This window comes from Rhincodon typus, chromosome 44 (assembly GCF_021869965.1).
Source record: "Rhincodon typus isolate 14 chromosome 44, sRhiTyp1.1, whole genome shotgun sequence".
Classification (NCBI taxonomy): Eukaryota; Metazoa; Chordata; class Chondrichthyes; order Orectolobiformes; family Rhincodontidae; genus Rhincodon; species Rhincodon typus.
The window spans coordinates 25,364-37,553 of NC_063375.1; the positions used below are offsets into that span (position 1 = coordinate 25,364).

Below are 12,190 nucleotides of genomic sequence, written 5' to 3' on the forward strand. Positions count from 1 at the left end.
CCTCCTCCAGCCCCCTACACCCTCCCTCCCCTCTTCCAGCCCCCTACACCCTCCGTCACCTCCTCCAGCCCTCTACACTCATCCATCCCTGTCTCTACTCACCTCCTTCTATTCTCTGAGAAGTCTGTGCTCCTCCAATTCTGGTCTCTTTCACATTCCCCGATTTTGTCATTCCACCAGTCCAGCCATGCCTTGAGCTGTCCTGGGCCCTAATCTCTGGAATTCCATCTGTAAAACCCTCCCAGGTGTCTCTCCCTCGCTATCTCATGCATTGAGATGTTGCTTAAAATTCAACTTCCTTGAGCAGCGCACGGTTAGATTTTGTTTGATTTATGCTCCTGTAGAAAGGAGTATCTACTCACAGTACTGTGCAATAGTTGCATGTTAGCTCTCAGGCTGGTCTCTGTATCTAATATGTAGGCACTTTGCATCCCAAATCTAGACCTGACAACCTCCCAATGTGGTACTGAGGGTGTAATGCACTGATGGAGGCATTTAAACCAGAATTATCCCCAATCTTGATCACAGTCTGGGAGGGTCAGTCTCGGCTCACATTGGAAGCACAGGAGGTGGTTACCAACCCCAGGCCAAACCTCCAATCCCACAGTAGCCTGCAGCAAACTGAAACACTCCCCCAAGTCCTCACCGACCCCATTGGCCACAATGCCCACCTCAAGGATCTCATGAAGCGTGATGAAGTTGGCCGAGCCTTTATCTCTCTCAGCGGCCGATCTCTGGAAAGCGAGAAGTCATACAAGGGTTAATGATGGTCCTCAAGCCGGCACCTACTTCCCTCACCACCCCAGCACCTCATAACGCAGCCGCCTTTTGGCTTATCGTATCTGGACTGGCCCTTTAAGTCAGCAGTTCACCCAGTGTCACTTCACTGTAATAGGAACGCAAAGCCGACGGTTGAAGAATACACCGAGACTGAAATGTTTTGATGGAGACTAGGTCATGCAAGGATTGCAGATATGTTTTTGGAATGTGAAGTGTGCAAAATAGAAAGCTTCCGAGGAATGAGAAAATTCAGAGTGCTGAGGGATCTGGGTGTCTTAAAACATGAATCTCAGGAAAGTAGCATTTGTGTATAGCAGGTAATACAAAAGGCAAGTTGAATTTGTAAATTTATTGCTAAAGGAGAACAGTATGAAAATAGGAGATAAGATGTAGAGCTGGATGAACACAGCAGGCAAAGCAGCATCAGAGGAGCAAGAAAGCTGACATTTCAGGTCTGGACCCTTCTTAATAGGGACGTACTACTACAACTGTACAAGAAACTGGTGTGTCCAATGCATTTTGCATACAGTTTTGGCCCTTTTACTTGACGAGGAATGTATTGGCATTGGAGGCATTTCACAGTAGGCTAACTAGATTGATTTCAGAGATGAAGGGCTTGTTTTGTAAAAAGAAATTGCATAATTTAGGCCTATACTCTCTGGAGAAAGATGAAAGTAGATTTAATTGGGATAGTTAAAGTGCTAAAGGTGATTTCAACGTAGTTATAAACTAGGTATTTCTCCTTGTCAGGCAATGTAGAACAAGAAATCATAGTTTTATGATAAAGGGTAGCAGATTTAAAACAGAGATGAAGAAAAATTACTTCTTTCAAAGGGTCATGAATCTGTGGAATTCCCCCAGACTGCAGTGGATGCCGGGACATCAAGGAGGAGATAGACAGCTCTTTAAATAGTTCTGAAGAACCGTCACTGGACCTGAAACGTTAACTCTGCTTTCTCTCCATACATGCAGCTAGACCTGCTGAGTTTTTACAGTAATTTCTGACTTGATTTTATTCTTCAGCTGAGGTCAAAGGGTCATGACGAGCAGGCAAGAAAGCAGGGTTGACGCCAAGATGAAGTCAACCAGGATTGTACAGTTCCAGTCCTGAGGGGCCTCAATAATGTGGACAGTGAAGAAACTGGGAATGTCGTCCTTGGAAGAGAAGAACAGGACAGGCATTTGAGTGAGGTGTTCAAAACCCAGAGGGGGCCTGGAACACAGTGGAAAGGGAGAAACTGTTCCCATTAGTGGAAGGATTGAGAGTCAGAGAGGACATGGATTGAAGCAATTGGTTGAAAGGGCAACATGAGGAGAAAGGTTTTCACGCTGCAAGTAGTTAGGGTCTGGAACACGCTGCCTGAAAGCATGGAGTGGGGGGAAGCAGGTTCAAATCGAGGATTTCGAGAGGTAATTGTATAGTTATCCAGAAAGGAAGAACACACAGGGTTAAGTCATGGGGAGAAGGCATGGAAATGCAACTAAGTTAATTACAGATTTGGACGGCCATAGCCAATGGGCCAATGGGCCTCTCCCCTGCGCTTCTACAACAACAATTTTCTAAGAAACCCATTAGCTATCAATTGGTCAAGGTGTGCACTGAACAGGAAACAGCAGACACTCCACATAGAGGCAAACGCAGGCTAACACTGTGAGGTGTATGTTGAGCAGATTGCATCCGTACTGGGAGAGGTGCGGTGCAATAACCCTCAGACATTCTCCGAGACTGACGAACCGAACACTGAAATTAAAACTGAAGGTGCAGGAAAACCGGACAGAAAGAGCCCAATGTAGCTCTCTGTACATGTAGATGGAGTTTCTGCCCCACAGACACTCACAAGATCACAGGGCTGAAGATACAAAAGCTTAAACACATGTACTAACAGATTCAAGAATAGCTTCTTCCTCGCTGTTATTAGACTCCTGAATGGACCTCTCAAATTTTAAATTTAATGTTAACCTCTCTCTCCGTGCACCTTCTCGGCAGTTAAAACATTGTATTCCTCGCTCTGTTCTATTACACTAATGCAACTTGTACGGTATGATCTGCCTGTACTGCACACAAAACTTTTCACCATACCTAGGTACATGTGACAATAAATCAAATCAAAATAAAAGAATCAAAGAGGGAGTAATCTTTGAGGCCACAAGAATTTGAAGGGGCTCAGACAGGGGAAAGGCTGAGAGATCATACCGACTGGTTGGGAAATCTAAAACACAGGGGAGGGCACAATCTCAGGATGACTCAGCTGGGGAGAAATGTTTTCACTCAGAGGGTGGTGATTCTTTGGCATTCTCCACCCTGGAGGACATGGAAGCTCTAACCGCAATTTTTGGATGTCCAGGAAATCGAAAGCGTAAGAGAGCGTGTGGGGAAGCAGATTTGAAGCCCAACATTAGTCACCATCAAATTGAATGCAAAAGCAGTGTCAATGAGCCAAACGGCAGTCTCCTGCTCCCATTCTCGGGTCCAGCACCCACTGCTTACCACCGTCTTTGACTGGGTGTCTTTCTCACTGGGGGGAGGATAATGCACATCCAAGAATTTTCCGAGGGCAGACAGGAGCTCGTCCTTCCGATTAGTCACCTTCTCCAAGCGGCTTTTCAACTTCTGGATCTCGCTAAGGTATAGGAAGGGAGAGCAGAGGAAATCAACTAAGGCATCAGGCAGTCTGCACCCAAATGAGGAGCTGAACAACTGACCAAAACAGTGCTGCCTCAGGGATAAATTCTGGCCTAACAACATCAAGATAATTCACCCAGCTCCCCACTCTTCCACCACAAATGATGCTGGGATCCACTTGAGCGCAAACAGTGGCCTGAGGTTTAACAACAAGACAGTGTGGCATTCTCTTGGTGCTGACCCTCCGACAGTGCGGCGCTCCCGCAGCGTTGACCCTCCGACAGCGCGGCGCTCCCGCAGCGCTGATAGTGTGGTGGTGGAACTATACATGAAAAGGGGCAGCATGGTTGGGGGTGGTGTGGAAGACAGTATAGCGCACTCAATATCCAGCATATCCCAACTCAAGGGTCTGTCCCTCACCTGTTCTTGGAGATAACAAGGAAGTTCTGCTGCTGATGGTCAAATCTCTCCTGCACGGTCTTTTCTAACTCCAGCTGTTCCTCAAGCCACTTCTGCTCCCTGCAAAAAATCCCACGAGAAAAGAGGATCTTGAAAAGTAGGAGTATGAGGCCGCTAAGCCCTCTCTTCGAGCCTGTTACACAGGAATAGAAGGAGGCCCATTCAGCCAGCTCTTCATTTAACAAGATCATGGTTGATCTGGTTGTAATCTCAAAACCACATCCGGGCCTACACTTTAGAACCGTTCACCCAAACCCTCATTTATCAAGAATCTACCCACTAAAATAACACAAAGATCAGCAGATTCTGGAAATCTGAAACAAAAATGGAAAATGCCAGAGAAACCCAGCATCTGTAGAGAGAAAGCAGAGTTTATGTTTCGGGTCCTGTGACCCTTCTGCCCAAGTTTAAAAATTTTGCCTACTCTCTGTCTTAAATGGGTCACCTCTGTTATGAATAGGTAACCTCTGATTTTTAAAGTCAAGCCCTTTGCTCTAAATTCCCCAACAAGTGGAAAAAATCTCTCTATACCTCACCCTGTCAAGACTCCCTCAGAATCTTAGATGTTTCAATCAAGTCTCCTTACTCTGCTAAATTCCAGTTGATACAAGCCCTGTCTATCCAACTTTTCCAGGGATCATTCTGGGTAAAATCTTTTCTGAACTGCCTCCAAAGCATTTACATATTTCCTTAAATAAAGGAGGGAAATACTGTGTAAAGTATTCCAGATGCAGACTCATCAGTTCACTAAATAATTTTAACTAGCATCAGTTTTCTTCAAGATAAATGAAAGTTCTAATTCTACTAGCTTTCCTGATTACTTGCTGTACCTGCAGACTAACTTTCTGTGATTCATACCCAGGGACACCTAGATCCCTCTGCAGGTCCATTCAAGGCCTCTACTCTAATTCGCCACGTGTTCCACTCATGAACCTGGACCTTACTGCTTTTAGACTCCATCCACCTCGTTCGAGAGACAGTGTGTCACATGTGGGATACCGTCATGGACGTAAAGACTGCCGCTCAGCTCTCACAGGAATGTACTGTCCCTCCTGCATGGGCTGAAGATGTTGGGAAGCTGTTGTCAGCGATTTACCCCTTCCATCTCCTTGCCCAGAGAATACTTGAGAAGCACCCTCTAGTCAGAAATGTCTCTGGGATTTGTTGGCTACTAGCGTATATTTACAGTGCGTTTAGCTTTGGGGCCAACTCAGCCCAGAGACTCAACGGCCTGCAGCAACTCAGTCTGGGCACCCACAAACTGAACCAAGCTGGTGGGAGGAGGGGGGGGGAATAAAGAGCAGAATTATCTCTGACAAACCTCTCCAACTCCTCCTGTAAGGATTTCTTCCTTGCTCTGACGCAAGACAGGATCATCTCCAGTTGTTTGATGGTATTCTGTAACTGATAGAGCAGACAGGTAGGTTATGAAAAGACACAGTAACCAACAGCTCGCCCTATTATTGTATGCCAGCTAAACAGAGGGTAAAGTACAACATGGGCTAGACAGAGACTGAAGCTTCCTTTAAATTCAGATAAAGCTTGCTGTACCCTTTTAAACTGAAATTATAGCTCCCTTCAGTGTCCCCATCAAACATTCCCAGGACAGGTACAGGATGAAGTAGGTACACAGTAAAGCTCTCTTGTTTCTTTTAAACTGGAAGTAAAACTACACTGTCCCCATAAACACTTCCAGGGCAGGTACAGCACAGGGTTAGGTACAGGGTAAAGTTGCCTCTACTCGTTTAAAAATTAAAGTAAATGTCCCTCAATACAGTCCCCAACAAACACTCCCAGGACAGGAACAGCACAGTGTTAGATACAAAGTAAAGCTTCCTCTACTCTTCTACTTTCTCTACTCTTTTAAACTGAAAGTAAATGTTCTTCAGTACTGTTTCCATCAAACATTCCCAGGACAGCTACAGTATAGGGTAAGATACAGAGCAAAACTCATTCAACACACTGAAAATATGTAATTCAGGGTAAAGAAAACGATCTCACCTCTTGCTTCCCCAAACAAGTCAGCACCTCATTATTGGCCAGTAGAGCTACAGAAGAGAAACATTAAAAAAACATGAAACATAAAATCTGACAAGTTTGAGCCTCTTTTTGCTCCTTTCAGCCCCGTCCTTGAGCCTGGTCCACCATTCAACATGATCACGACTGATGTGTGAGCTAACTTCATATACCGCCTTTGCTCCATAATTGCTCAGTGCTTTTGATTAACATAAATCTCTCAATCTCTTGGACTTAAGATTAACAGACCAGGCTTTAAAGTGCCACTTGCAGGAGAGTTCCAAACTGTCCCATCCACCTCACAACCCCGAGTCGAAACATTGTGTGTCTATTGCAGTATGTACTATGATGGAATTACAAAGGGGACTTCAATGAGGTAGATGTGGAGAACACATTTCCAGTCGCCTGGCAAGTATAAATAGGGGGCCATGAAGACAAGACTCTCACTGCAGGATGTTTAAAAGTGAGACCCGCAATTCCACTACAGGATGCAGGAGCGATGGTAGAAAGAGAGGAAAAATTTTCAATCTTTTAACCACGTGCCCAAACATTGTGTGTCACGTGTTTCCAAATGGCCCTTCTGAAAGGTTCTGGCTGTCAATTTTAGGCTGTCCCCCTAAACCTTCCAAGCTCCAGATTCCCAATCCATGTTTAATCTTCCCTTATCATTTCTTCCCTTGTAGGCTGGTACAGCACTGGGAAATCTATGCTGCACTCTCTCCAAGGTTTGTAACTCCTTCAGTAAGTTTAGGTGTCCACAACTGCTCCACTAATTCCAAGTGGATTTTCTAAACAGGGGATTGACGACAAAAAGCTTGAAAAGTTCCCCTTCCCTCCATCCCAGCAGTGCACACCATTTGCTTCGGATTTGCTCATCTGTTCTGGCTCCAGCTTTATGGTCTACTCACGTTTTGGGGTTCTGTTCTTTTGGACACTTAGCTCTGCCTGGAGAGCTCTTTCCCGAGCAAACAGCACAGCCAGCTGGAGAGACAGGGAATGATAATTATCAGGAGACAGTCAGCAGGTGCCCCTTGCAAATACACCACAGGTGACTGTGTCTCAAAGGTTGAGGAGATGTTCTCACCAACACTGCACCCCTCCCTCAGCACTGACCCTCTCCGGCAGCGCAGCCCTGGCACTGACCCTCCAGCAGCGCAGCACAGCCCTGGTACTGACCCTCCGGCAGTGCAGCGCCTTCATGGCAGCGACCCTCCAGCAGTGCTTGTGGATTTGAAAAACAGATTCTCACCGGATTTTCTGAATCCTGGACCACCTCCCTGATATCGGCGAGGGTGAGTTTGTTCTGGAACTGAACACCGAGAAAGAATGATAGCGAATGACAAAATGAGCATAGGAAGAAGATTGGGAGACAGACCGTCGCATGTGAACCAGGTAGTCGCAGAAATTGCCCGTCAACTGAGCTCGCCCCATTAAACATATTCCAGGGAACAATATTCCCTTGTCAGTCTGACCTGCAGAACTCCTCCACAAATCTAAGTTTCCCAGTATAGACTGTGATGGAATTACAAAGGAGACTTCAATGAGGGACATGTGGAAAACACATTTCCAGTTGCTTGGCAAGTATAAATAGGGGGCCTCTCACTGCGGGATGTTTAAAAATGAGACATACAATTCCATTACAGGATGCAGGAGTGACACTGAGAGAGGAAAATTTTTCAATCTTTCACTGGATGCGTACATCTCCAGCATTCACTGCCCATCACTAACTGCTGCCCCATAGGTGGCACTGCCTTTTTGAACTGCTGCAATCCAGTGTGATGTGGGGACACCTGCAGTGCCTGTTAGGGAGGGAGTTCCAGGAACTTGATCCAGCAACAGTGAAGGATTAGCCAATACTGTTCCAAGTCAGGATGATGGATGGTGACGTGCGTTTGTTCAGAGGGGAACTTGCAGGAGCTCATGTGCCCCGTGTGTCTGCTGCCCTTGTCCTTGCAGGGAGTAGAGGTGGCAGGTTTGGAAGGTGCTGTCGGAGGAGCCCTGGCAAGTCGTTGCAGTGTGTCTCGAGACAATACACACTGCTGCTGCCACGTGCCATTGATGGAGGGAGTGTTGTAGGTGGGAGTGAACACATCGATCAAGAGGGGTATTGCTGGATGGTGTCGACCTTCGAGTTTGTTGGAGCAGCACCCATCCAGGCAAGACGGGAGTATTCCATCACACTCATGACTTGTGCCCTGTCAATGGTGGGACAGGCTTTGGTGGAATTCAGGTGAGTTAGTCACTGAAGAAGTCAGAAGGTGGAAAAAAGCTGCAGGCAGGCAGCAATGGTTTACGAACTACAGTAGACCATTCAACCCCTGTAGCCTGAAACTGCCATTTCATGAGATCAAGGCTGATCTGTGGCCTAGCTGAATATACCTACCTTTGACCCACATCTATTAATACCTTTGCTCAACAAAGATTTATCAATCTCAGATCTAAACCTGACAGAAGAGAAGTGGGAATCAGAGGAACAGGATAAACTGCGAGTGTCTCACCTCTCCCAGCTCCCTCCAGGCCTCGTTGCACTCCTCCAGCACCTCCTCCTCAGCCACATCCGAGAGGGGCTTGGCAGTGACGAGAGGCGGAGGTAGGCTACTCTGGTACAGCGATGCACGTCGAGCCAGCTCCTTGGCCTATAGGAATCACAAGGGTAAGGACCTACACTTCACACACAGGGGCACAGTGCAGCCAGTTAGCATGTCCCATCAAAGCCATCCTCCCCTGTCACCAATTCAGCACCCTCACTTCTCCCCACAGATCTCCCTCGACTTACCCACCCCAACTTCCTTTTAAAAGCATCTACCGTTGTCCTTTCCACTCAACATTCCATCGGGCCCCCACCAGTTCCAGGTCACACTTCAGTTGCAAAACAGGAAGAGGCCATTCAGCCCATCTCCAGAACAGTGAGCATTTGATGCCATTCTCTCCGGATCCCTGCACATTCAACCTTTTTTGTTACACACGGACTCCTCCTGAAAGCCTCGAGCGAACCTCTCCTCTGTACTCTCAGGCAGCGCGTTCCAGAACCTTAGCGCCCGCTGAGCGAGAAAAGGTATTTCTCACATCCCCCTCCTCACTTATCTATACCTTCAATGTGTGTACCCATTCCACATGCCAGACCCTTACCATCAAACAGGACCAGCATTTCCTCGAACTTATCCAATCGTGTCCAATAGGGTCACACAGCACAGAAACAGATCCTTTGGTCCAACCAGTCTGTGTCGAACATAATCCCAAACTAAATTCCCACCTGCCTGCTCCTGGCCCATATCCCTGCAAACAATTCTTATTCCAAGGCTAAAAAAACTTGGGCGGTTTTCTGTGGAACAGTGGAGGCTGAGGGGAGACTTGATAAAAGTCTATAAAATTATGAGATAGGGTTCACAGTCAGAATTTTCTTTCCCCCCAGAGCTGCAATGCCTAATACTAGGGGTTGAGACTCAAGGAACAAAATTTTTGTTTACACAGAGTTGTAGGTGTCTGGAATTCGCTGCCAGGGGATGGTGGTGGAAGCAAACACATAGGGGTGTTTAAGGGGCTTTTAGATAAGCACATGAATGTGCAAGGGATGAAGGGATATAGGGATATGGACCGAGGGCAGGCAGATGGGATTAGTTTATTTTGGCATCATGTTTGACACAACATCATGGGCCGAAGGGCTGTTCCTGTGCCCGCATCCACCAATTCCTCAGGAAGTTCATTCAACACGCGAACCACCCTCTGTGTAAAGAATTTGCCCCTCACGTCATTTTTAAATTTCTCTCCTCTCACCTTAAAAATATGGCTCCTAGTCCTGAAATTCCCCATCCTAGGGAAAAGACACCTACCATTAACCCTATCAATACTACTCATGATTTTATAAACCTCTATAAGGTCACCTCTCAACCTCCTACGCTCTAGCAAAAAAACTTCCAGCCCATCTTTAAAACTCAAACCTTTCATACCCCACCTTTAGGGAAGGAAATCTGCCATCTTCACATGTGACTCCCACAACCACAGGATGCAGTTGACTTTTAACCGCCCTCTGGGTAATATAATTTCTGGCCCAGCCAACGATGCCCACTTCCCACAAATGAATTAAAATAAAAAACACTTTGGCCGGCTCTTGGAGATCAGTCGCGTTTCACAAAAGAATGCTTTCCTTCTCGAGAAATGGACAACAGGCAGCAATCCCAGGCCTGGAGGAGGCACACACAGCGGGATTTCCTGCTGTGGATAAAAGGGGAAAAAGGGAACGTGGCTTACAGAATGGACATACATTCTCACCTCTTCCATAATCTGGTCTTGCAGATCCTGTCAAAGAGGAAAGAAATAATAAAACAAAAACATTTCAAACTCAGCCACACCCCAGGCACCTGGTTTTCAAATTGCAGTAAAGTCCCCATTATCTGACAACGTATGGGGAATGGGGGATCTGCTGGTTGCATGGGAAAAATGCTTACAGAAACACAACACAAATATTCCCTGATTAAAAAATTTTAAATGTAAACATCAAGGAGGCGAGTGCAATTTACTCATTGGATCATGGAAGCTCTCAAGAGTGTCTCAGCAGCAACTAGTACTTGCATCTCAAAAGTGAAGCCCTCAAATTCGGCCCTCCCGAATAAACTTCTTATATTAGCCTGCTGGCACGCTTTACCTCTCTTGTGCAGGGATCGGGAATGCAGGACGCCACAATGAATGTCAAAAAGGCACCTTCGGAGAAAATTCGTAAAAAGCCTCTACGATAACCTGTTGCCGGTCATATGGCAGTTCTGGATGCTCGGGGAGTTTGCAGCAATTCTCGACCACCTGAAGTGCATGCAACACCAGCCTCTAAATCAGAAAGTGCCCCCCCATCCCTTTTCCCCAGTCACCGAGCAGATATTAGTCGAACTACCCAGCCCACCGTCCTGCAGCATCTTACTTTGCAAGGAACAAGTGTGAGGCTGTTTTTTAGACAGAGACACTGCCTGAAACACATCCTCCTGTTCCTTTGTAACAGGCTCGAGGAGGGGCTGCGAAATGGCCTCCTGTTCCTGTGTAACAGGCTTGAGAAGGGGGCTACAGGGGACAGTCAGTAACCAGCTGAATATGACCTCCCCGATTAGATCCATACTCACCATGGTGACCTTCTCCCCACCCCGAGGATCGGCGGGTCCCTGATCTCCTGTGTTAGAAACTGTCACCTGTGGAAGAAAAGAGTCTGATGTCAGAGTGTGATCTTCCCTCTGTGTCACAATCCCCAGTCCTGAATCTCATTCCCACCCCCATCAGGGAGCATCCTTCATAGCCCCTACTCTCTCATATCCTCCCTCTCCTCATATTTCCCACTACCATCATGACACTCCTCCCCCTCATAGCTCCTCCCTCTTAGACCCACTCCTCCATCCCTGATAGCCTTCTCCTTGCACAGCCCTCCCCCACATATCCTGTCCAACCTCATACCCTCACTTACTCCCACATATCCTCTCTGTATCCTCTCCCCTGATTGCCTCCACTTCCCATATCTTCTCCATAAGCCCCCATCACATCTCTCCTCTCCTCATATCTGCTCACATATTCTCCCCATATCCCCTCCCATCTCCACTTATATAGTCCCCCTCCTACACTGACCCCTTCAATATACTCGCTTTTCTCGTATACACAAGTTTTCCAATACCATAACTCCCCTCCCCCTCGTATCTCCTTCCATATACCCACTCCATCACCTCTCAGAGCTCATTACCTCATATCCCCACCCCAACATATACCCCCTTCATATATTCTCCCCTGATCACCTCCTCTACCCATATCCCTCCTCCATCTCAGATTCCCCTACTTCTCATAATCTTCCCCATATTCTCCCTAATATCCACTCCTCATCATATAGCGTCTTCTCCCCATAGACCCCACCCTCATATCCTCACCTTCCCACACATATCCGATCCCATATACCCCATCACCTCATATATCCTCCCCCACACATGTCCTTCCCCATATCCCCTCCCCTTCATATGGCTTCTTCTCCCCATTTCACCCCCTCCCCGTGTCACCCACCCTCATATCTCCCTCCTTGCACATATTTTACCCTCCCTCATATCCTCACCTTCTCCCCCATATCTTCTTCCCTCGATTACCTCCATATATCATACCATACCCTCCTGATATCCCCTCTCTCATATCCCCCAACCTCTCACATATCTGTCAATCATATCTGTGCCCCTCATGTAGCCTATTCTCCCCCAAATTAGCCCCTCTAATATCTCCCTCACCTACATTACTCTACTTCTCCTACACCCCATCCCCTCGGGTATCCTCCCACCGCGCACCCGACCTCCCCTCGGGTAT

The 12,190-nt window shown here is 47.0% G+C and overlaps 1 protein-coding gene across 4 annotated transcripts in view; it reads right to left on the reverse strand.

Moving 5' to 3' along the window:
• Positions 1–12,190, reverse strand: part of cenpk (centromere protein K) — a 24,129-nt gene that overhangs the window by 1,530 nt on the left and 10,409 nt on the right. Inside the window, exons 1-11 of one of the 4 annotated variants that reach the window (XM_048619812.1) lie at positions 11,949–12,037; positions 10,984–11,049; positions 10,148–10,174; positions 8,377–8,514; positions 7,128–7,187; positions 6,787–6,859; positions 5,864–5,910; positions 5,184–5,266; positions 3,824–3,922; positions 3,269–3,401; positions 672–734 (exon numbers count right to left, since the gene is read on the reverse strand). In XM_048619812.1, coding sequence (XP_048475769.1) covers positions 672–734; positions 3,269–3,401; positions 3,824–3,922; positions 5,184–5,266; positions 5,864–5,910; positions 6,787–6,859; positions 7,128–7,187; positions 8,377–8,514; positions 10,148–10,174; positions 10,984–11,049; positions 11,949–11,960 — 801 coding nt within the window. In that variant the 5' untranslated portion in view covers positions 11,961–12,037. Of the gene's footprint in view, positions 1–671; positions 735–3,268; positions 3,402–3,823; positions 3,923–5,183; positions 5,267–5,863; positions 5,911–6,786; positions 6,860–7,054; positions 7,188–8,376; positions 8,515–10,147; positions 10,175–10,983; positions 11,050–11,948; positions 12,052–12,190 lie in introns of those variants that run through there. The other 3 variants (XM_048619814.1, XM_048619813.1, XM_048619815.1) reach the window with 3 other exon arrangements.